Source organism: Xiphophorus maculatus, chromosome 24 (genome assembly GCF_002775205.1).
Source record: "Xiphophorus maculatus strain JP 163 A chromosome 24, X_maculatus-5.0-male, whole genome shotgun sequence".
NCBI classification, from domain to species: Eukaryota; Metazoa; Chordata; class Actinopteri; order Cyprinodontiformes; family Poeciliidae; genus Xiphophorus; species Xiphophorus maculatus.
In genome coordinates this window covers 10,357,862-10,383,484 of record NC_036466.1, presented here as the reverse complement: position 1 = coordinate 10,383,484, position 25,623 = coordinate 10,357,862, and the positions used below count along the sequence as shown (strand labels likewise).

At 38.7% G+C, this 25,623-nt stretch overlaps 2 protein-coding genes across 6 annotated transcripts in view; both read right to left on the bottom strand.

Annotated features, from left to right (window-relative positions):
* Window positions 1-25,623, bottom strand: part of LOC111607530 (NLR family CARD domain-containing protein 3-like) — a 199,392-nt gene that overhangs the window by 13,218 nt on the left and 160,551 nt on the right. The window lies entirely within an intron of this gene.
* On the bottom strand, window positions 10,687-15,669 carry LOC111607615 (integral membrane protein GPR180-like). Its single transcript, XM_023329584.1, has 10 exons — window positions 15,627-15,669; window positions 13,632-13,775; window positions 13,462-13,556; window positions 13,264-13,369; window positions 12,972-13,152; window positions 12,599-12,648; window positions 12,337-12,494; window positions 11,973-12,170; window positions 11,820-11,897; window positions 10,687-11,738 (listed from the first exon to the last, which is right to left on the bottom strand). The coding sequence occupies exons 1-10, from the start codon at window positions 15,667-15,669 to the stop codon at window positions 11,583-11,585; spliced, it is 1,209 nt and encodes a 402-aa protein (XP_023185352.1). The 3' UTR covers window positions 10,687-11,582.

Genomic DNA, 25,623 nt, shown 5'->3' with positions numbered 1-25,623 from the left:
TGTCTCACAATTCACACACAACGCAAGAATCAACAAATAACTGGCAAAAAAACAAAGAAAAATAAGAACAGCCACATTCTCACATACATCATTTATGATGATTAATGGTTGTTTTTGATTGCATTTAGTTTTGTTATTGCTATCGGGTAGAAACTGTCTCTGAGACGGTTGGTTCTTGTTCTGGTTGCTCTGTATCTTCTGCCTGAAGGCAGCAGTGTGAACAGAGAAGGTCCGGGGTGAGAAGTTTCCTTTGTGATGTGTTGTGCTTTTCTTAGACAGCGGTCGCTGTGCAGGTCCTCCAGTGAGGGGAGAGGGCAGCCAATGATTTTTTGGGATGATTTTATCCACTTAATGTGGAGTTTAGAGAAAAACTAACAGTCTTCCTGAGTCATATTGACAATTTACTGACCCACATATTATCCTGACATTTTTTATTAACTGTTTGGAGTTATATATGTAATAAAAACTGTTTAAAATCATAAAATAAAGCTGCTGTGTTAAACTCTTACAGGAAGATTTTTCTGGTCAGACTTAATAAAATCCTGCAGTGACTCTTATTTAACGACAGTAATGTAAGCTGACTTGATTTGACTTTATAAAATTTTAAATTAAAACAAAGATAAAAATCCCGTTGAACAATTTACATGAAGAACGTCTGTAGTTATGATAGTTCACCACCAGAGGGCAGTAAGAACTCAACCAACCATCATAAAACTGATAAACTTTTAACTTTTCACTAAATAGTTTCTAATAACAGCGATATTAACTTAATCCTATGAATAATAATCTATATATTTTATATTTCTATGTTATTAGATATGGCGATTAATTATTAAAATAATTTAGACACAAAGTGAACAACAACTACTTAGAAAGTATCAATTTCTATTACTGTAGATAAAAATTTAGCTGAAAAAAAATTACATTTTATTCTGTAAAAATCCCAGAAATATTAATTGTGGGTAATTTTGAGAATCAAAGTCTCAAAAAGCTACAAATATTAAGAAAAATATATTCATTAGTGATCAGCTGAGATCAGAGCATCAAGCTGGATAAAACCACCTAAAGGACAATTAATAAAATTAAAACGTCAATAAAGCTTTTAAATATATCTGAGCACTGTAGTAAACATTATTTATCTTTTATTTGTTGGAAGAGACTCGCTCTCTACCGCCCTCTTGTGGTCAGACACTGTAACTACACACTAAAATTCTTTATACTAGTTTAATAATAAATTAATGAGCGATTATTAATTTCCTTTGTCCTTTATACTAGTTTAATAATAAATTAATGAGCGATTATCAGTGAACTGAAGGACAGTCGCTGCTGTTCAGCATCAGAGTTTAAATTTGCAGCTGCTGATAATCAGTTTGTGTGTAAAACCAGCTGCTGGAGCCTGTTAGCATCGTTAGCATCGTTAGCTCCGCTCAGAGTCTCTGCGGGCTGTTTTCATCTCTGTGGAGCTGCTTCTAGTTCACACTGACAGATAAAACATTGATTTCATGTTAAAGTCGAAAGAAGATTTAAGAAATAAAACCGCAGAAACACGAAGAAAGCAACACGGGCTACATTAGCCAATCAGGAGCTGGAAACTAGCTAGCTGCTAACTTAGCCTTCTGCCCCCTAGTGGACGCAGAATGTAAATACAACCAGAGTAAAGCTAGAGAGTTGATATGTGAATAGCACTTCCTGTGGATTCCTTCAAAGTAAAACACAAGGAACCAAATTCTCCTCTAAGTACATTTTAGCTTGTTAGTTTATTATTTTATCAGAAAGCATAAGTGTGTAATTTTCTTAGGATGTGATATAAATTATTTAATTGGGCTCTGAAGCAAAATTATCATAATTATTCTGTTTTCCAGAAAAAAATAATATATCATAAATATTCTCCTGACTCTAAAACGGAAACTCGGCATCTTGGTGAACAAACCAGTTATTTATTTCATCAGGAAACATTAATATGTAATTTATTTAGGATATATAGATGAGTTATCTGTGTGTAAATAACACATCTATATATTAAATCAGCTGTCAGTCCTTTAGACAGACCATAATAATATTAGTATTTATAATGAGAAAGATATAAACGTGATCAACTTAACAGAAATCAGAAACCAGCTGCAGCTCTACAAACTCACCTCTATATTCAGAGCGGGGAATTTCCGCCCTCTGGTGGCCATAGTGGGAACTACAGTCCTGATAATGCTGCATTGTTTACATTTAATATCCACTTAATGTGGAGTTTAGAGAAAAACTAACAGTCTTCCTGAGTCATATTGACAGTTTACTGACTCACATATTATCCTGACATTTTTTAATTCACTTTTTGGAGTTATATATATAATAAAAACAGTTTAAAATCATAAAATAAAGCTGCTGTGTTAAACTCTTACAGGAAGATTTTTCTGGTCAGACTGAATAAAATCCTGCAGCGACTCTTATTTAACGACAGTAATGTAAGCTGACTTGATCTGAATTAAAATAAAGATAATCTGGTTGAACAATTTCCATTGATGATGTAAATAATGAATAAATCCAGAAAGACGGCAGGGTGACCGATGGAGAATGTGCTGATATGTGATGAAAATCGACTGTTTCATCTCATGTAGATCTGAACATATAAACTCATATCCAAGCATCATCATAGGTGGAGTCGTTGGTCTCGTCCGTATTAGCGCTGAATTTTCCTGCTGCCCTGAACACATCTTCAGTAAAACCAGCCTCACTGAGGCCAATAGACCAGCGCTACGTTGCAGGAAAACTCTGAAGCTTCTTGGCTGGTTTTGGCCTCTAAACTGAGACGCTCTCATATGAAGTGAAATGTTGCACATTTAAGGTGCTGGAGATGACCTTTAACCCCTCGCTGTCCCAGGTTTTAGGTAGTGTGGAGGTGAAGAGCCAGACTCCTGATCTGCTGTGAGTGACGTGACGCTCGGTGGAAGTCCTGCATCCTGTTCCATCTTCATGTTGGAGACGTGAGGCTTTGCTTCTCCTGTCTGGGATTTGATGGGAAACGAGTCACAAGATTCAGATGATTTCACAGTCGTCACTTTGACGATGCAAACTCTGGTTCCTCTCAGTGTTTGGTCTGTCAGAACGCTGCTCAGGTTCCTCCTCAAGGTTTTCCTGCTTTTCTTTAAAGTTGTACGACTTTAAATCCACACAAATAAACCAAAGAAAGTCGGTTATTATCTCATCTTCTAATGCAAATTTTCATCCGTCAACAAAAGCTGGAAAACAAAACTGTTCTCCTGGAACAACAGCTGTTCAAACTGATCCCATCACATCTGTGAGCAACATGGAGTTTATCTCTGTTTCATTTCAACTTTGACCTTTTGTTCCTTCCTGTTGCATCAGAAACTTCCCGTCCATAAAGTGAATCAGACGGTTTGAGTGAAACCAGGTTTCAGGTGGACTGAAGTCGTCTTCACTGTGAACTTCATCAACTTTCTGCTTCACAACAAAACCTTTCAAAGCCAAACACACATCCAAGCAGCTGAGTCACAAATGATCCAAGTTCAAATCTTGTGTTTCTTTTCTCTGGAGGATCTGCTCAGGACGTCTGGATCTGTTCTGAAGTGGATTTAATGCTACAGATCCGGAGGAAGTTTTAGTGTTTGGCTCTGAATCTATAGAGCTGCTATCATGTCTTATTTTAGCTCAAGTTTTTTCACCACAACAGAATAAAATGACATTTTGCCCCATTAACATGCTCTTTAAAGCTTTTTAAATGAAATTAATACTTCATATTTCTGCTGAATTCAACTCTTGTAACTTGAACTCAGAGTATTTTTCTCTCTTCTGTTCCTGCGGATCATCAAACAGATCAGATGAAAAATAAAACTGAAAATCTTCAACATCCTGATCGACGTCTGGAAACTATTTGAAATAGAAACGTAAAATGTTCTGAGGTCGGTGACCGCCTCGTCCGTCGGCCTGTTGCTACACCTGCATGTGAAACCAGCAGAACCGCTGTCGCCATGGAAACGCTAGGGGGACACCTCGGGTCCAAACATGGAGGAGGCAGCATCATGCTGAGGGGAAGCTGGTCCCAGTTGATGTGAGTCATTTTGATGCTTTTCAAGGTCATAGTGAAAGTAAAAAGCTTCAACATATAAAACATTATTTTAAGATAAATATAGCCTTCTCAAAAATAAAAACACTTTTTACTCTGAAGAAATTTAAAGAACTAATAAAATTAGAATTAGTTTTATTATAATGAAACTATTTTGGATAAAAACCAAATTAAAAACTAAAACTTTTCATAATAATGACAAAAAAGAATCTGAATTTGTAATAAAAACAAAATAAAAAGCCAATAAAAAGAGAAAAGTGTTTTAAAGCCATAAAGTAGAAAGATAAATAAAGCGTACTTCTTGAGGAGGAGTCGGTCCAGGGCTCCGTCTGAGGTCGTCTCCATGGTGACCTTCAGCGTCTCCTTGACCTCTTTGAGCCGAGGGTCTCCGGTCCGACGTCCCGTGGATTTCAGGGGCGTCGGACTGCCACCGCCGGGCCCCCGAGGGCCGCTGGTGTCTGGGTGCTGCAGCAGCAGCCAGAATAAGCTGCGGCGATGAAGGCCTGGAGGAGTCTTCATCACTCTGGGAGGTTTCCATGACAACTGTCAGCAAATCTCAGTTTGTTTTCTGCTAATGTCAAAAAAACACAATTTCACTGTTTCAGTGTTTCCATGAAATAAGAAATGAAATTAAAACCACATGTGAATAATTTATCTCCAGGATTCAGAGGGAACCAGAACAACCTCAGAGATCTTCTCTAATATCCAGCTGAATACCTCAATTTAGGCTTTGATGAGAAGAGAGCTGCTCTTTTCTCATCAAAGCCTAAATTGATGTATTCAGCTGGATAATGTTCAGGTTGGCACCTTAACACTTGCTTGTCAACCTCTCTGGATGTCCACTCAAGGCATCACAACACCAAATTATTATTCTCTTTGCAGTTGTGAAACGTTTAAAACTTCCCATATTATTTCATTCCTCATAAATCATTTGCTTACTTAAACAAGCCACTCTAAAGAGAAAACTGTTCTCTGAATTTAGAAAACTAAAACTACATCAAAATCTTGCCTTATGCGATGATCATGACTTCTCTACTGTCAGACAGACCACAAAACAATCCTCACTCCCTCCTTGCATGAACTTCCTCTCACCTACTTTTCTTTCCAGCTTTTAGATAATTCATTATTTTTCATTTTGTTTACTAAATCATTTATTTATTTATCTATACTCTATATCTTCAAAATCTTCTTTTTATTTTCTTTCTGTATTTGGTTGCTTAAGAGGAAAGGAGATCAGGCTTTTTCTGTTGTTGCTCCTCTTCTATGGAACAATCTACTTTTCCAAATTAGATCTGCCCACAGCCTGGATCATTTTAAATTGCTTCTTAAAACTCATTTTTATTCCTTGGCATTTAATTGAACTAGTGTTTTGATACTCTGTTTTTATTCATTTGTGTTATTGTCATTCTTGTCCAGCACTTTGGTGCAGTTTTATGCCTGTTTTTAAAGTGCTATATAAATAAATTTGACATTGCTTTTTTCTTATAACTCCTACCTGAGCTCCTCCCTGCTCTGCTGCCTGATCTGCTTCACTCTTCTTGCTCTCCTGTTTTATCCTAACTTTTCTGATTTCCTTCTTCTCTCTTTTTAGCTCCTCCATCCACTTTTCTAACTCACCCATTCCTTCACTACTCATATTTTTTTGATTTGATTTTTGTTTTCTGTCGTACTTCATCCTATAACTCAGTCAGTTTTTGTGAGTGTTTAATTGGCCCTGAAAGTAATATTTTTCTATCAATTTATTTAAATTCTTTACTGAGTTAGGGTTTTGTCTTTCCATAAACTTCCAGTCCTTACACTGGAGTTTATCTTTCGTTGTTAATTTGCTATTCCCTTTTCCCATTTTGAGCAATTTAGTCAATTTCGTTCCAGTCTTAAAAACACATAGGGTGGACTCTAAAAGACTGGATAAATTCTTAGCAGGACGGTGATCAATCCCTGTTGTGGTAATTCTCTCTTCAACCTTTTCAGGTGGGAAATTCTTGCCTACATGCATCCACCAGAGGTTCACCGTTTGCACTCCTGCCGTTTGGTATGAGGACAAATACCTAGTGGTATTTAAATTCCTCCAAGTATTCTCACACTCACACACACACTTGGTATTACGGGTTTTTCAGTTTACGCGGACTTCGCCGTCCTCCTGTTACGGATTTTTTAGTCCTTCTGTTACCTATCAGTGCCTAGGATTCATGGGGTTTTACACCCCAAAGACCCTCAATCGTTCGCTCACTTTTTAATTTAAACGCTACTCACTTGTCCCCCCTTCACGGACGTCCCGTCAGCCGTTGGTTTCCAGCAGGCGGGTCGGACTCCGGCTTCGAAGGAGCAATTTATCCATCCATCCATCTTCTTCCGCTTATCCGAGGTCGGGTCGCGGGGGTAGCAGCTTCAGAAGGGAGGCCCAGACTTCCCTCTCCCCGGCCACTTCTTCCAGCTCCTCCGGGGGAATCCCGAGGCGTTCCCAGGCCAGCTGAGAGACATAGTCCCTCCAGCGTGTCCTGGGTCTTCTCCGGGGCCTCCTCCCGGTGGGACGTGCCCGGAGCACCTCACCAGGGAGGCGTCCAGGAGGCATCCTGACCAGATGCCCGAGCCTCAACTGGCTCCTCTGGATGTGAAGGAGCAGCGGCTCTACACTGAGTCCCTCCCGGATGACTGAGCTTCTCACCCTGTCTCTAAGGGAGAGCCCAGACACCCTACGGAGAAAACCCTTTTCGGCCGCTTGTATCCGCGATCTCGTTCTTTCGGTCACGACCCAAAGCTCATGACCATAGATGAGGGTGGGAACGTAGATCGACCGGTAAATCGAGAGCTTCGCTTTTTGGCTCGGCTCTTTCTTCACCACGACGGACCGGTACAGCGCCCGCTTGACAGCAGACGCTGCGCCAATCCGCCTGTCGATCTCCCGCTCCCTTCTTCCCCCATTCGTGAACAAGATCCCGAAATACTTGAACTCCTCCACTTGGGGCAGGACAAACCCCCTGACCCGGAGAAGGCACTCTACCCTTTTCCGGCTCAAAAAAATGGCCTCGGATTTGGAGGCACTGATCCTCATCCCGGCCGCTTCACACTCGGCTGCGAACCGCTCCAGCGAGAGCTGCAGATCACGGCCTGATGAAGCCAAAAGGACCACATCGTCCGCAAAAAGCAGAGATGAGATCCTAAGGCCACCAAATCGGATCCCCTCAACACCTTGGCTGCGCCTAGAAATTCTGTCCATGAAAGTGATGAACAGAATCGGTGACAAAGGGCAGCCCTGGCGGAGTCCAACTCTCACCGGAAACGAGCCCGACTTACTGCCGGCAATGCGGACCAGACTCTGACACCGGTCATACAGGGACCTGACAGCCCGTATCAAAGGGCCCGGTACCCCATACTCCCGGAGAACCCCCCACAGGGCTCCCCGAGGGACACGGTCGAACGCCTTCTCCAAGTCCACAAAACACATGTAGACTAGTTGGGCGAACTCCCGTGCACCCTCCAGGACCCTGCAGGGTGTAGAGCTGGTCCAGTGTTCCACGACCAGGACGAAAACCACACTGCTCTTCCTGAATCCGAGGTTCGACTGTCCGACGGATAGTTTCCAGCAGGCGGGTCGGAGACACAGTCCTGGAAAGGATCTGTGAGACTCCTAGGAGCCTGCGGTGGTCACGGTCTTCTGATGTCCGTTCCTCCCTCTGGAAGCCGCAGATTTCTGCCTCTGCTCTCAAGCTTCATCTGAATCTAGCCCTGCTTTTGTGGTCGCTATTTAATCTTATTTCGAAATTAAAATATCCAGGGTGGCACCCAATACCTCAAAGTCCCTGATTGGTACATTTTGATGAACGTTCTCCCAATTATCTGAAATAAATTTGATTTCTCTTCTTTAGTTTCTTCATCCGGGGTCTGAGTCTCTGTTTTGTCCATCTTTTCTTCGTCAGCCTTTAAATTTTCTTCCCTGGCTTTAAGTCTGTCCATCTTCAATTTAAGTCCAGCAATTTCTTGAGTGAGCTCTTCGTTCACCTTGCCAATCCAGTACAACTGTTGTGATTTCTCCTTCATTGAATTGTTAAAGTTTTTTTTATCGACCATTGTTCCCCATTTTACCTTCTTATTATGGGTTGACAAGGCTTTGCTTTCTGATTGTAATTGTTCAACTGTCGCTTTAGCCTCGTCCAATTCACTATTTAAAGTCTTGAATTGTTGCTTCAAATAATCATTTTTGTTGATCAGCCTTTCATTCTCTACCTGCCAGGTATCTTTTTTCCTGGCATTCAGTCTCTCAATCTTCAGCCTCAGATCTTCGACAGTTTTCTGAAGCTTCTTGTTCTCTTTTGTAAGCTTCCAGCAGCTCTTCTCCAAACTTTCCACGTTCTCCAGCAATACATTTCGTCGCGCCATCGTTCAGTTTTGTTTGAGATTGAAGTCTGCAAATGAATTTCTCTGTGGAACCTGGGAATACAAAGACAGGCGGCTGTGATGTCACAGACAGGATGAGTGACATCACAGCTTCACGTCAAAGCCACAAGAAGTCTGTTGGGTGAGGGGGAGGGAGAGGGGGGGCGGATGTTGTTTTTTTTTTTTTACTTTATTCGCAGACACACTGTATAACGACAGAGTTATGCCTCATTTGTTCTGCCTCAAGAAAAAACAAATACAGATAAACATATTCAAGATAAAGAAAAAGCTAAGGGTTCATTTAAAGCAATACAGATTCAAATTGTTTTATTTTCTGTAGCTCTTTTTCTGTCATCTTCATGTCGAATCTTCACATTCAAAGACAAACTCCCAGGATTTTCTGGTTTTTATTCATTTTTATTTTTCACAGATTGTGAGAACATCCCACCTTTAAATGGCTTGTTTTCCGGTAGAGAAGAGACATAAAAAAAAAATTAAAGATAGGCAACAAGATTCTATGAAACAGTGTCATTGTTTTTATTGTTTTATACTTGTGCATATGTATTAATTGTTTTTATCTTGTAACCAGGTTGCTATGTATTGCAAATTTTTTGCTCAGGTCCCTCTTGAAAATGAGATCTAGATCTCAACGGGGTTTACCTGATTAAATAAAGGAATATGAATTACACCCATTGAGTAAATATGAATGCAGCAGCGCCCTCTGCTGTTTGACAAAGGTTAAAAAAACCCAAAAAACTACTTGCCGCATGTTTACGTTTATTAAGTGTTATGTCACCGAATATCTTACAAAACTCAAACTCTTATGCATCATTTTTTTACACAAAGTGATGCATTTCAAACAGTTATTTTCATGATCCAATCAACTTCTATTCAGACACCAGAAAGTTCCTAACAAAGTCGATAAAATGTCGAATAAAAATGATTTTACAAATCCTTTAAACTCACTTTACTTTGAGCCATGATGGATTAGTATTAGATTTTTTTTTTTCTAAAACAAGTAATTACAAAAGTTATTTCCTCTATACAAATATACACAAAACTGTTGTTAATCTTTAGTTTGGGCAAGAATGGTCACCAAAAATCTTGCAATGTTGCATTAAATCGATGTTTATGGTAACTATTTAAGACAAATTTACGGAATAAGAAAATATATTAAATTGGATGCTTTTCGAAAAGCAAAAATAGTGACTTGTGTCTCGTAACAGCATGTAGGATCCCACCTGAGCAGAGTCTCTGCAGCTCCTCACCATGTGGTCTCCACGACCATATTAATAGAAAAATGTTTAACAGTTTTCAATTTTTTAAATGAACCAATTCCAGTGAACTCGTTACAGTTGCCATGTTTGCTCGTTTTATTTCCACAAGTGACATAAATTATGGACATTCAAGTTTGAATAATTACATAACCCACTAAATATTAGATTGTCTCTGTGCTGCAATACAAAACATAACGCAACGTTTGACACATGCACTGTTTCAGTGCAAAGCAATATGAACTGATATCATTTTGCGCATTTATAACAGCTGACAAAGGCTTTACATTCAAGTATATTTTTAAATATCGCCTCTGACCAAACAGAATGAGAAGTAGTGGTGTTGGATGCTGCGTCTTTTTTTTCTTTTCTTTTTTTTAAATCACTTAAAAAATAAACAAACAGACAAATAAATAGGTCAGTTTCTTTCTTGGCACCTGTTCTGCATGTTTGTTTTTCAAATTATGTCTCCGTCACAACTTCAACAACAAGATATGATCCCACCGTCCTCCGTTTTGTTTTGACACTAAAGTAAGTCAGATTTAGCCCGATGACAGAAGTAAACGAAAAATCACAGGAATGTATTTACACAGTGGAGCTCTTGTAAAAATGATTTTTTTTTAGAAAACTCACCATTTCTGCCCATTCAGAGTCATGCAGTTCGCTGCAGCTACAGAGTTAATGTCGTTTCAATGGTTTGCATCTCACATGCTGTCAGCTCATACATTTATGTTGACAGTTACATAACAGTACAGCTTTTGTGGCAGAAATAATCATAACATAAAAATCACTTTGGCTATGCAAAGACACATGCTGCTTTAATTTCTCTCAAAGTCTCTAAACTTGCTGAGACAAAAATAGTTCTGACATCAGAATCCTGAGAGAAAAAGTTAGAATTCTGAGATTAACATAATTCTGAGATTCAGTGTAGAATAAAAAAAAAAATTCTCAGATTAATGACAGAATTCTGGAAAAAAATCAAGAAAAAAAAGTCAGACTTCTGACATTCTATGATTTAAGTTAGAATTTTACGCTACAAGTCTGAATTTTGAGAGGAAAAACGTCAGTATTGGAGATTTCTTTTCCCTCTTGAATACTCACACTAGAACCACATTTTATTAGGATTTCATTAGGAAAAAGAGAAGTTTAGCTAGAACGCAATAAAAATTGTACATGGGTCTAAAAATTTATTGCACACCAACATAGAAGTGGCGTACATTTGTTTTCATCTCCCTTAACCCTGATGATACCCTGGAATACAAGCCACTGTCTTTACTAGCAATTAGCAAACAGCATCCATTAATTTGTAATTACATTTCAGAATAAATCCAGATGTTCTGTGAAGGCCTCAGGAGAGACCAGAATTGAAGTTTTGCTTATTGGGAAACTGAAACTGACCCCTGAACATCATGTTTTTGTCCTTCCACTTTAATTCATGTTGGTCTATCACATAAAATGCTAATAAAATAAGCTCAAGCTTGTGGTAAAAGGGGAATGAAAACTGTTGCGGGGAAGCCTATCTACATGCAGACTACCCCAATCGTGGCTGACTCAGCGATTTGCAGGTAAAGCCTTTAAAAATAATCTAATTGTGATTGCTTGTGATTTTGCACTCTCTCAAGTTCTTCATCATGGTTTTCTGCTGACGTCTACCTCGCCAGCTGATGCATGCTTGGCCATGCATTTTGCATCCCAGAGGCTCCAGTTAGAAGTCAGAGGTAGTATGTTGCAGTAAGTACTGTCCTCTGTCCACGGCTCAGTGGTAGCTCTAATGTGGGACAGAGGACGGTGCAGGGGGACATCTCCTGCTGCGTCTGACAGAGACGCTTCAGTTCTCACCGTAACCTCGGTATCTGTGCTCATAGGCGCCCCCTGTGGTTCGTTCTGGACATGGTGAGTGGCAAAGACACGGAGGAGAGGGAGGACACCTCCCAGTAGAGCGAGCGGGACAGGAAGAGCTGGTAGAGGATCACCATGGAGATGGACTGACAGAGGATCACGCCGATGGTGATGACCTACAGAACAAAAGGTAGTGACAGAGGTAATGAAGCTTTCAGGTAACGGACAGTCAAATTCTGGAAGTTGTGGCATCGCACCTTTTCCTTCTGGTGGTCGTTGAAGACCACAGACATGAGGACGAGGACAGGGTGACAAAGGAACCACAGGAAGCAGCCCTGTGGAGAGAAGACAACCTGGAGGTCAGGCAGCTGTCAGGCTCAGAGGCTGCTGGTGGAGCTCAGAGTCGTCACCTTAGCAAAGCAGAGGTAGAAGTCTCTCTTCAGGGTGCTCCTCTCTGTGGAGACGATCTGGTAGAGGACGGAGGCCAGCAGGAGGGACAGCGCCACTCTCAGAGCCAGGAGGAGGAGACCTGCTAGGCTTCGTTGGGCGTGATAACTGTGGTGTTCGCTCTCTGACTCAGAGTACTGCTCCCACAGCAGCAGGACCCCCTGGGAACCACAGATCGGGTCAATGTGTAAGGCTACGCATCGGATTGCTCTCTGCCAGTCATGACTGCCGATATCAACTTCTTTGTGGACAACACCAATCCCCACCAGAACATCGAGAAGCTTCTCTAGTAAGAAACTCTGGCCACATAAAAACATAAGCTGGTACCTGTGTGACCACGCCGCCGACAGCGACGGCCGTGGACGCCGGGGAGCGCTCCCACTGTAGCGGTCTGGACTGCGGCTTCCTGCCTCGACTCAGAGTCCAGCCCATACACAGGCTCAGCAGCATGTACAGCATGGACACCTGAGACACCATGTCCCAGACTGCACGGCAACACACACAGAAGCGCAAAGAAGACGTGACTAAAGGTGGCGTTGTTTAATTGATGTGTGAGAAGAGTTAAGGTGAGGCGCGGAGCGCAACGTACACTCTGCCAGGCTGCCCATCAGGGGGATCCCAGTACCGTCTCTGGAATACCTGCCGGACACCAGATTACTCATTTTTAGTTCAACTTAAAGAATAAAGCTCGGTTCAAAGCCATTCATATTTGAAGCTTAGTTTTGATTGTTTTCGTTTCTCCACAGAAAACAGGAGAATGTTCAAAAGCAAAACACATTGTATTGACATTGTGGCGTCAATAATGAGTGGATAAACATTTGTGTGCATTACAGCAATCAAACACACAGATAGAATATCGTGAAAGAATTGAATATTTTCTAATCGCTCATTTCTGAACGTAAAACTCATTATATACTGACTTGACGGTGGACACTTCTATAGGACGGTTGGATGGAGGCTACCTGGCCAGGTGGATGTAGTTGCAGAGGGCAGAGCAGCCTTGCAGAGCCAGGGCCATGGTCAGCACCTTGAGGACCGTGTGCATGGGGCCCCCTTTCTTCAGCGCCTGATACAGAGGCTGGAAGTAGATGCAGCAGGCGATGAAGTAGGCGAGCAGTAGGAGGAAGTAGAAACTGTGCAGCCCTGAGGAAACACATTTGTGTACGGTTAAAAACGAAACCCCAGGAAGAGTTTGGAACAACTAAAAACATGGCCGTCCTCCTAAACCGACATCGTGTGTCAGAGTCGTCTGACCTGCTTCCTCTGCGCTGAAGTGATCCAGCGGGTTCCCAGCAGAGTCGGGGTTGAACAGCAGGAGAGTGAAGCCGAGGTCAGCGAACGACGGCGTTGCTGAGTTTTCCTGACAAGAAAACAAACAACGGGAATATTTCCTCATCCCAACGGTTGTATTTGAATTTTATGTCCGTGGAAACACGCAACATTCCCAGTTACCTCACACGTGTATCTGTCAGCGTACAGCACCTGCCAGGCTGTGGGCGAAGACTGACGAGGGATAGTCTGGTTGTGTTCATCCTGGCTGAGGGAAACTGAAGCAGGTGGTGGGGAGAAAAGTCAGTCAATGGCCTCTTGATCTCTTCGTAGTAATAAACTAGAACACTTACTGGTGAACTGGGCTCTGCTGAGTCGCTGGGAGCAGCTCAGGTTGTCCAGGTCTGAGTCCATGTCCTGGTACAGCAGCAGCCTGGCCTCCTTCTCTGTTCCCAGGGATGGGTTGTCCAGCCGACACACCAGCAGCCTGCCGTCACCTGCTAAAATTAAACAAGTCAAGAAAATATCAGACACTTTCTACTTTTTTTAAAGTGTATTTTAACATCGAGTAATATTTTATTACAGATTAAGATAGATAAAACAAGATTTCAATAAAGGAATGACTACATCAGCACCAATCAAATTAGTTGGGCAGTTTATTAAGTTAAAGAAATAAAGACAAGGTGAGACTAAATACTACGTTAATATGAAATAAACAATTAAGAATGAGATTTACAGTATAACAACATAGGACATCGTTGACTGAATATATTTACATGTCTCAGAAAAGAATAGTACAGATAAGCAAATAAAAAGAAAAAGCTAGGGGGTTTAGGTTTCAAATAGTACATTTAAAGCATTGCATATTTCAAACGTTTAAACACCCAATTTATTGTTAGATCTGATATAATATTTAATTCCATTGAAAAAAGCTGTAAAACATGGTTTCCTTTCAGTGAATTTGCTACGATGAATGTGATATTTAGCCAATAATAAAACTTGGAATTGCTAAGCATTCGTTTACCAGAGAGGTAAACTCATCTCACCACCAAGTCCTTTTCTGTCACATACATTCTTTACTGTCTGACTTAATACAGTAGTATTGAGTACTACTGTACTTCTCCTCCTCCTTTTACTACTACTACTACTACTAATAATAATAATAATATATTTTAAAGAGTTGTGCCTCTCATGGTAGATGTGTTGGGTTAGTTCTGATTTAGTCTTTTTCTAGACTTTTGTTCAAATATTTTTTATCTTATTTTATTTCATTTTTGTATTTTATTAATTAACTCGTTAAGAAATAGCAAGATTAGACACCTCAAAGACACCTCGACGACAACCACTAAGTCTCGAAGGAGTTGAAAGGGAATCATGACGGGTGCAGAGCAGCTTATGTTGTATTATCTTTCAGGTTACATGAGCGGCGGAAGAGAACAGACAGGGACAATCTTCTCCAAGGTGTGAATCTTCCTCCTAAGGTATCCGTGGCTGTGACACCTCTTTCCCAGAACTGAGAATTAGAGGACCAGGAACGCCTGGCAAGAGGGGAGCCTCAGAAAAAGCGCCAATGGAAGCAGGACTACCACTGTCAGTGTCCAGTTTGTGGTCGGGCAAAAAACAAAAGCACTGGCCACACACAGATTAAGGGGAAACGATACTGTCCAGCCTCTGGACAGACTGTTTTGTCTCTTGGGAAGCAGTGACTGTTTGAAAGATTTTCTTTGTAGTTTTCATCTTTTAATATCATCCCAGCACTTTTGTTTTAAAGCCCAGAATTGTTTTTAAATTTCAACAGGACAGCTGCCATGTTATGAGGGCTTAGTTAATAACTGCAGCGGTCTTTATTCCTCTTTATTACATAATAGCACATGTAATATTACAAACAACTGTTCAACCTTTTTTCGATACATGTAATTTTTTGTGACCTCAGTTTTTCATGACGCTAAATCACCTTGTAGCTATAGAAACTGAACTTTCAGTGAAATCACTCTGTTTCTTTATATTGCTGAAATTTGGTATCAAACTAAATCTGAGATATTCTGTGTTTAGCTACAGAAAAATTACATGTTATTAAGCTTTGTTGATATAAACACTGATTAACTGGTCTCTCCAAATTCTCCCTAGGTATGAGTGTGTGTGTGTGTGTGTGTGTGTGTGTGTGTGTGTGTGTGTGTGTGTGTGTGTGTGTGTGTGTGTGCATGGTTGTTTTCCTGTCTGTCTCTGCGACAGACTGGCGACCTGACCAGATTAATAATAGATTAATAATAAACACTGCAAAAAACTAATACAGAGAAAAGAAAATTAATGGAAGAACTTGACACTCCCTTTATCATTTTGGTTTGCACTTGGATCTGCTGAGTTTTTGGCTTTAGGCGTTGCTTTATACATGTCGAGGTATATTGTTAGCCCTCTGCGAATGTAGGTGTGTAAGAGTGAAGAAATGTCAATGATCATTTATTTGTGTGTTCTATAATTTTGTTGGCCCTCTCAAAAGTGATACTATCAACAGTATAGTAATTCAATAATTCAGAATAAACAGTAATTTGGATGTTATGCTATATTGAACTTGAAATTAGTGTAAAAAAAAAATGCTTTGTGGAGCATGAAACAGGTATTATTACTAAAATGACATGAATGCTGCTGAAACATGTACTTGAGTAGAAGCTTCAGATTTTTCCTCTTTTCCTCCCCCAACCTCTAATTGTCTCTTTTGCCCCATTTTTGGCCGACAGGTTAAGGCGTTGGACTCCAAATCCAATGCGGTTTCCCCGCACAGGTTCGAATCCTGTAAGTGACGAAGATCCATTTATTGTCTTTTCCGTCGCATAAATGTTTTCATTTAGGTTTGGATTATTCTGGGGTAACACATTTTTTTGTTATAAAACACACTGTTTTATATTTATATAAAGTAGTGTAACATTACAAGTGTGCAATGTTGCATTAAATTGATGTTTACTGTGCTTTTCTCGCCCTGATTTTCAATTTTTCAGCAGCTAGACAGCCAGACAACGACGCTAAAAATAACCAAACTTCTTCCTTTTATACTTGTTTTATTGAAGAGTGGCCTCTGACCACTGCCATCACTTTGGCCATCGTGAACTGTAACATACAAGGCTTAGTATTAGCAAACAAACATTGCAAATTAGCCAATATTATTAAAATGTATACTGGAAATAGAAATGTATTGTATGTTATAATCTTCAAGCCCCCCCTCCAAAAAAAGGGGGTGAAAGTTGGTTCTCATACTGTTTCTGATAAAGTTAAAAAGGTTGAAGAAATTTATATCTATTCAGCAGGTGCATTTGCTTCATGTGATTCATGATGTTCAGAAAAGACAAATGAGAAAATAAATATTTCAAAGGTATGTAAGTGTATGTTTATTTTTTTAAGATTATCATAGATACAATTTATATTGGGCTTCCTTGTGTTTTAAAGTTTCCTTTAAGTGGGAAATGTTTGTTGAAGTTTGATGCTTATAGATATTTAAAAATATAATTATTAGTAAAAAGAAAAACAATTTAGAGCAAATTTCTGTTTTTCAGAAAGTATTAATAAAATGTTTTAAATTGACATTTTAACAGTTTTAATCTGTTATTTAAAGGTATTTTATCAGTAGGACTAAATGAAGTTTTTTTGTACAACAAACAAAAACTGGGTAAATCTTACTGGAAAAAAGTGTAAAATAACAGCATTATTATGATAATTCATCAGAAAAAGTTGGTTAAAATTACTTGATAAAACTGTTTTATTACAAAAATAACCCTTTTCAAATCACAGTAAAAATTTGTGCAAAACTATGGGAAAATCTGTTCATTTCACAATTTAACACTGTTGTAATTACTGTTTGGTCAGTAAAACAGTTTACATGTTCACTGTGTTTTCTACAGAATTATTCTGGCAACCACAGCTGCCAGTTTTTTTGTAAAAACAACAGAATTTTTTTTTACAGTGTATGTTAGATCTTATCATTCCAGTGTAAATCTGTTTTAGTGATTTTCTATCTGCTCCCCAGTCACTGCCAGCCAAGCATCTTAAAATATTTAAGATCTTTTTACATTTATCTACCACTTTTTGAATATGAATATTCCATTTTAGTTTTTCATCGAACCATATTCCTAAAAATTTTATACACTTTACTTGCTCTAATTCTTGATTATATCATTTTAATTTTATTTCCTTGTTTAATTTTTTCTGAGTAAATATCATTACTTTTGTTTTTTCAACTGAAAACTTAAATCCCCAGTGCAACGCCCATTTTTCTATTTCAATAATAACCTTTTGTAATTTTCTTACAATGAAATCTACATTTTTCCCTCTTTTCCAAACAGCTCCATCATCTGCAAAAAGTGAACATCCAATTTCTTTTCCAGTATCTTTAAATACATCATTTATCATAATTAAGAACAATAACGGACTTATAATACTTCCTTGCGGAGTTCCGTTTTCTACTTTATATTTTCCTGAGATCACTTCACCAATTCTAACTTGTATTTTTCTATTTGTTAAAAAGTCTTTAATCCATTTAAAAACATATATAATTTAATTAATAATCCCTCAACCCACATCATATCGTATGCTTTTTCTATGTCAAAAAATACTGCCACTACACTTTCTTTATTTACTTGTGCTTTTCTAATTTCATGCTCTAGACATAACGTTGGATCATTAGTGCTCCTCCCTTTTCTAAAACCACTCTGAAACTTTGATATATATCCTTTACTATTTAAATAATATACGATCCTATTGTTAATCATTCTTTCCATTATTTTACATATATTGGATGTTAAAGCTATTGGTCTGTAGTTTTCTGGGTTTGAATTATCTTTTCCTGGTTTTGCTATTATAATTGATTCCTTCCAGTTCAATGGTAGTTTTCCCTCCTCCCAAATTTTATTATATAACTGCAATATTATATCTTTTGATTTTTCACTAAGTTGTCTTATCATTCTATGATAAATCCGATCTTTACCCGGTGCTGTATTTTTTGTCTTCCTGAGTGCAGAGTTCAATTCAGCTTTTGTAAACTCAACATTTAACAGATTATTTGTTTCTTCAACACTCTCTACTAACTCTTTATATTTAAGTTTTGTATTTTCTCTCCCTTTTCTTCCCTCTTCACTAATATTATTTGAACTATGAATTTTACTAAATGTTCTTGCCAATATTTCAACTTTATCTTCATCTCTTACTATATTTATATTATCCATTTTTAATATAGGATATTCAAACTCTCTCCTTATGCCATTCATTCTTTTAATTATTTTCCAAATTTTTTCTATTTTGGTTTCTTTCCCTATTGTGCTACAGAAATTCCTCCAATATTCTCTTTTAGCATTCTTAATAATTCTTCTTACCATTGCTTGCTTTCTTTTATAATCAATTAAATTCTTATAAATTGGGTTACCTTTTAGTACTTTAAATGCTTTATTTCTTAACTTTATTGCTTTTTTACATTCATTTGTCCACCATGGCACCATTTTCTTATCATTTCTACACCCTGTTTTCTTTATAGAATTATCTGCTGCTTCCATAATTATTTTACTAATTTCTAAATTTATATCATTTATATCCATTGTCATATCTACTTTCTCTAAATTTATTTGACTCAAGTATCTAAATTTAATCCAGTCTGCCTTATTAAAATTCAGTTTTTTATTGACCTTTATATTCTTAGTTAAATTTAATCCTAGTCTTATTATAATGGGAAAATGATCACTACCTATTGTTGAATTTTTATCAATGAACCACTCACAAATACCAGCTAAAACATCTGAAACAATTGTTAAATCAATAACTGATTCCATCATTGATTCTTGTTCCCCTCCCATCATTAATACATACAAGATTTTTCATTCCCATTAATTCTTCTATAACTTGTCCATTTTTATCATTACTTTTACCCCACAATGTACTATTTGCATTAAAATCCCCACACCAAATTATTTTCCCTTCCAAATATTCGGTTAACTCCTCCAATATTTCAATCGATAATGTTTTGCATGGATTATAAAAATTTATTATTTTAAATTTGCCTTCTTGTTCCCATATTTCAATTACTATATATTCAAGTTCTTTCCCTTTCCCTAATACCTGATATTGTATCCCTTGTTTTATAAATATTCCACATCCTCCTCCACTTCTCTCCTCCTGTCGGTCTCTTCTAACACTATTATATCCTTTAATCACAAAATCTAATGTTGTTTTTAACCATGTTTCCTGAACACAAATAATTTCTGGTTTATCCTCAAGACTATCAACATAACCTTTAAGTTCCTGTCCGTTAGCAATTAAACTTCTTGCATTCCATTGTAATATTAGCATTAATTATTTTCACCTGGTGGTCCTGATCTACCATCTACCTCCAGCTTTTTGTTTATGTTCTCCCATGATCCCTCTTTAAACCCCAAAAACTTTTCAGCTCCTCTCACTATTATTTTAATTTTCTCCGTTTTATGCTTGGCTTGGTCAGTGCAGTTGATAACATATGCTGCAAATAATATTAGTTTTTCTACTGATACTGTGATATTATCTTCTGATTGTACCTTGTTTTGCTGTGGGATTTGGCTCGCTATTTGTTCACTCTTTCTTGTTGTCTGCTCCTTCACATTTTTAACAGCTTCCGCATAACTAATGTTTTTAGTTGTTTTAATCTGTATAATTTCTTTTGCCTTCTTCCTTACCTCACATCCTCCATACGTAACTCTATGTTGCCCTCCACAGTTACAACATTTTTCTTGTGCTTCTTCTTTACACTCTTCTAATTTGTGATCTTCACCACATTTTGGACATCTTTGCTTCCCTTTACAAACTGCTGCTATGTGTCCATATCTTTGACACTTGAAACAACGAAGTGGTGGAGGGATATAAGGTCTGACCTGAAAACTAAGATAACCTATTTTGATGTTTTGTGGCAATTCTTTCCCTTCAAATTCAATGAGGATTGACAAACTTCCTACTCTTTCTCCATTTATTGTTCTTGACAATCTCTTCAAGTTATTTACTTTTGCTCCTACAATACTTTGCTTAATTTTATCAAGATCTTCATCTAGAGGGATCCCATAAATCACTCCTCTAGTTTTTTTATTTTCTCCCACAATTTTTTTCTCCAACACAGTTTTTTTTACATATATTATCCACATTTAAAGTCTTATTTTTTTGTTCTTCATTTTTACAAACTACCAATAGGTTTCCATCTCTCAAAATCTTTACCATTTCAACATCTCCAATTTTCTTTTTTATTTCTCTTGACACCACAATGGGGCTGATGTTATCCTGTTCTTCTTCGTTCTTAAGTTTTAATATTATTTTAAATTCCTCCCTCACAACTTTCCTCCTAACTATCCTTTCTTCTTCTGAACTACTTCCTTCCAGTTCTCGTTTATTTCCTTGAATATCACCCATTTCCTTTCCTTCATCTGTTTTATGCCTTCCCCGTCCTCTCCCTCTTCCTCTCCCCACTGGCGTCCACCCTTCAAAATCCATGTCTTCCTCATTTCCTGTCTCCATTTCCAACCAAACCATTCACATACCAGTTTATGCCAAAATCCGCCTTTTCCAACTCCGATATGTGTTTTGTTTTGCCGCACTTCGTCTCACAAAACCAGCCTGGGCTCCCTGCTCCGTCCCACCCCCTGCTGCATGGAGTCTGAACCGGTTCTGATCCAAACCTGACTAGAGCTGAGGCTCCGCCCCTTCACTCACCTGAGGCTCCGCCCCCTTCCAGGTGATATTAAATTCCTTTCCTTCCATGTTTCCTCTCTTTGTTTTCTCAGTGAGTTGAGCTGTAAAACTTTAGGTCAGATTTGAACTTTTTCAGGTTTTTCTCAGTTTTCTGCTCATTTCCAACCAACATTTTATTGCAGGAAATCATTTCAGGAAGGAACCAGAAGATTCAGGAGTCTGGGAGATGAGACTGTAACCGACCTGAACACTGAGGCCCCAGAGCGCCCCCTGCAGGATCTGCTGCACCATTAACCAGACAGAAATGGCAGTTTTATACAAGTTATTATTCTAATTCAATAGCTGATTTAATTAATCGAGTTTTGATTGAAAAGATTGATTCTCATCTGTTTTATTAAAAAAACATCTTCAGTCTGAATACTGCAAAAATAAACTGCTGGCTAAATTAGTAACTTAAAGCTGAAATCAACTTGAGATGTTTCTGCTTTTACTAATTTAAGCTGTGAAACTAAATGTGAAAACTTATAATACAGCAAAAATGGCCTGGAGGATTAAAATGAAGGTTTAGTTATTATATGTGTACACAGTCAGCTGCATAAAAAATACACAAAGATTTTTTAAAAACTTTATTTGGTCGTTAAACATCCAGCAACCCACATTGCATTAGAAGAATGATGAAAATCAAACATGAACCAATCAGCACATTATCCCAGTGATTCTCTGAGGTTTGAATAAATCAGTAAAATCACAGTAAAGAGCCTGAAGTTCTCTAGAAAACTCAAAACATGAAATATGGAGTTAAAAAAGTAAAAACCAAAACAAACTGAGAGAAATTAAAGCTGAGAATCAATGATGACGTAAAACATCAAGATTTAGTTTTTACAATGAACATAAAATATATAAAATCTTTTTTTTTTCCAGGTTCCACATGTTCCTGAAAACTGCTCTAAGATCAGAGTTTCTGTAGGACATCCAGTTCTAAACTGGTTAAACTGGTTTCTCTGATGGAAGCTGAAGTTTCTCTGCAGTTTCCAGTATAGCATCTTTTTATCTGTGGAGCTTTGAGGAACATTTTCATGTCAGCAGAAGGAAGAAGCAGCAGAGAAAAGAGGTTTGAAGTGTCTTTCATGGCTTCAAAGCTGAACTGAAAATGATTCCCATGTTTCCATTCTCAGACCATTTCTGGTTCCAGGATGAAAATGAATCAGAGAGAAAAAAGATCAACTTTCCAGTTGAATCCAGTTCAGATCAAAACTCCATGAAGCCTCTAAATGGAGCCAAGTTTGAATTGGATCTTTATTGATCCAAAGAGACAAACAATATCAGACACTAAATGACAACATGAGAAAATAAACAGGAGGGAAATCTTGGAGGTCAGAGGTCATCATCATGATCCAGTCAGAGTCTCTTTAGACTCAAACTGCTGCAGCTTCAACCTCTGAGGATCAGCAGGACACTGAGACCATTCTCTACTTTACTGGGATCAGTCATAATTATGGAAAGCTCTACTGTAGACATACTGTGGATCGCACCTGCAGAGAGAAGAAGGAAGGAGAGAGCAGATCAGTGAGTGTTTCCAGCCTCTCTCCAGCAGCAGTCAGTGACGCAGCACATCCACTAGATGGTTTCCAGGCTGCAGTCAGACTGATCTCAGAGCTGTGACCAAGATGAACCTGATCAGTTGTTTCCTGTTGAACTGAGAGAACAAACAGATCTGAGATCAGATCTGCTGCTGCCACAGTTTGATGGATGAGGACCACTGTCTCTAGACATGTTGGACGGCTGGACGCTGGAGTCCAGCTGGACTTCCTGGAGACATGGACACAGCAACAACACTCATCTTCACACCAACACAAACACAGGAACACAGCAAGCTGCTGCTCCTCTGATTGGCTGATTGCTGTCTCTGTGTCCAATCAGGAAGCCTGAACCATTCTCCTCCCACTGAGAAGCTGCAGCTTTACTGGGAACACTGGATCTTTGCTTTGATGCTAACTGGGTTTAGTTCAATATGCTGACAGCAGCTGGACTCACTACAAACATTTACTTACTTTACAGTCTTTACAAGATCCTTCAGCTGCTGAACATCTGAATCCTTCAGTCTGTTGTTTCCTCCCAGGTCCAGTTCTGTCAGACAGGTCGGGTTGGACTTCAGAGTTGAGGCCAAATAATCAAAGCTGATCTTTGACAAACTGCACCACTTCAATCTGAATAAAGAATAAAAGATGTGAGCTGAAGCCAACAGGATGCAGGTTAACCAGTCCAACAGAACCAGTTAAAGATTCTCATCAATATTAATGCCAACAAGCTGCTGCTTCAATAAAGACCTGCTGACTTCAGAACCAGAACCAGAACCAGAACCTGGTACTGGGTCATGTTGTGTTGGAGGATTTTAGTCAGTAAAATCATTCCAGGTTCTGATCAAAGTGTTGAAGCATCAATCATTGATTATTGATTAGTTCCTGTCAGATTCCAGGAATTCACTTTTCTAGACTGGGTTGAATGACCTTTGACCTGCTTCACCTGAGGGGGATTTCTACACACTGGGGGTCCGAATGCGGTCCTGTTCTGACCTCAGATCAGCAGGTCCAACTCAGTTACACAGAGGGACTAAATTAAACTCTGGATCCAAGTCCAGGAACAAACTCAGAAAATATTTATTAGAACAGAAGAAATTAATTTGATTTATGATCAATTATATATAATTATTCACAGAAATATCAATAATTATATAATTACATACAGCAATGTCTCCAGTCTGCAGCCTTCAGTCTGTAGAAAACCACAGAGCTCCTTCACTCCAGAATCTCCCAGGTTGGTATCAATCAGCTCCAGTTCTGTCAGATGGGTCGGGTTGGACTTCAGAGCTGAGAACAGAGAAGTCCTGCTGGTCTCTGACAAACTGCAGCCATACAATCTGAATAAAGAATAAAAGATGTGAGCTGAAGCCAACAGGATGCAGGTTAAAACTGAAATATGAACAAATAAATAATAAAAATGTAGAAAATTAATTTCCCTGAATGTAAAAGAAACATGATGAACTGATTCTAACATCTGATCCAGTCAAACTGGTTTAAAGAGTCCAAACCAGCAGAACCAGAACATTTGATCAATAAAGAAACTCAAAGTTTTCTATCAGCCTGGATGAGTTGAGCTATTTCTGCTGGTTCCTGATCATCAGCTGGAGACCCGACTTGGTAACTGGATCAGAACCACTCAGTTTCTTCATTAATGGCCTTGGGTTCTTATTAAAGCTGCTGAAAGCCAATGGAGGCCATTATTTCCTAAGGAGACGTGACCTGATGAAGCATCATCACAGAGACGAGGCTCCAACCGACTGACAGCTGTCAGACTGAAGAGGACGGTTCCTCTCTGACCCGGCCCAACAGAACCACAGCTTCAGGACAAAGCTGAGGAACCTGCTGCTGCTGCAAACCTCACTTTCATTCATTTCATCTAGATTTGCTTTTCTACAATCAGTCATTTCTTAGATTTGGTCATTAATGATGATTTGAACTTGTCAGTGTTTGTGGCTCGACTCTGGAGGAACAACATTTCATTCTGGATGTAAAGATGAGAATCAGAAATGAGAAATAAAACAATCTGAATCTTTACCAAACCAAACTGAAACATCTCCATCATTCATTTACATCATTTGAATTATTTTACTCATTTTGTTCATCAGTAAAAAACATTTTAAAGTGAAAAACTGAAAAACAAAGTTCAATAATCTCAAAGTCTGAAATAAGAAAAAAATAATATATAAGGTAAAAAGTTTTAGAGATTTTATTCTGACATTTAAACAGGTTGTTATGAAATAAAATATATTAGAATAAAAGCATTAATTAACCTAATGTTTAAAGTATAAATGAATGATTTTATTGTATAAATAAAGAAAACAAACCTCAGATTCTTCACTTTACTGACTGAACTCTCCAGGATCTCAACCAGAGGCTTCAGATCAGAGTCTCCACCTTTATATATGTCGATCTGATTTATTTCCAGTTCAGTCAGATCTGGGTTGGACTTCAGAGCCGAGGCCAAAACTTCATATTCAGCCTTTCGGAGCAAACAGCCATCAAGTCTGTTATTAGAGAAGAAATAAATTCAGTTCTAATGAAATCAATCTGGATCATAAACAGACTAAAATATGATAACAGTGATGTCATCATCTGATCAACATCTGATCTTCAATTTACTGAGTTTGACCCCACAGAGAATCTGTGCAGTTCCTGGTTAAAGTCCAGGTTCTGGTTCTGGTTCTGGTCCAGGCTTCATGTCCTCAGACCTTCAGCTGCAGTCAGATGTTGAAGATCTTCTATCATCTGTGAAGGAAAGTTCAGTTTTCTCTGCAGCATCTGATGGAGCTGCAGCATCAGAGCCTCAAAGGAGCTGAAGCAGCTGATGAAGAGGCTGACTGAGCTGATGAAGGAAACTACTGGAGATGATGGAGAGGAGGAGGAACTGCTCACAGCTCGGACTTGGACTAGACCGTGTGGCTCAGAGGAACAAAGGTTTGGATGTTAGAAAAAATTGTTGCTAAACTCTTAAAGAGCTGAAGACCAAAACAGAGCGTTTGGGTCCAGCAGCATTTTTCATGGTGAAGCAGTGAAAGTTCTCCAGTAACTAGAAGAGGCTGGGATGTCTAAAGAGTTGAAGCTC

Bases quoted from the DNA above. Each gene is read 5' to 3' on its own strand.
- LOC111607615 (XM_023329584.1), bottom strand. From the start codon at position 15,669: ATGTATAAAGCAACGCCTAAAGCCAAAAACTCAGCAGATCCAA. The intron at 13,153-13,263 runs GTCAGACGACTC...GTGTTTCCTCAG, and splicing joins CTTCAGCGCAGAGGAAGCAG to GGCTGCACAGTTTCTACTTC. The intron at 12,171-12,336 runs GTACCAGCTTAT...TGTGGTTCCCAG, and splicing joins TCGGCGGCGTGGTCACACAG to GGGGTCCTGCTGCTGTGGGA.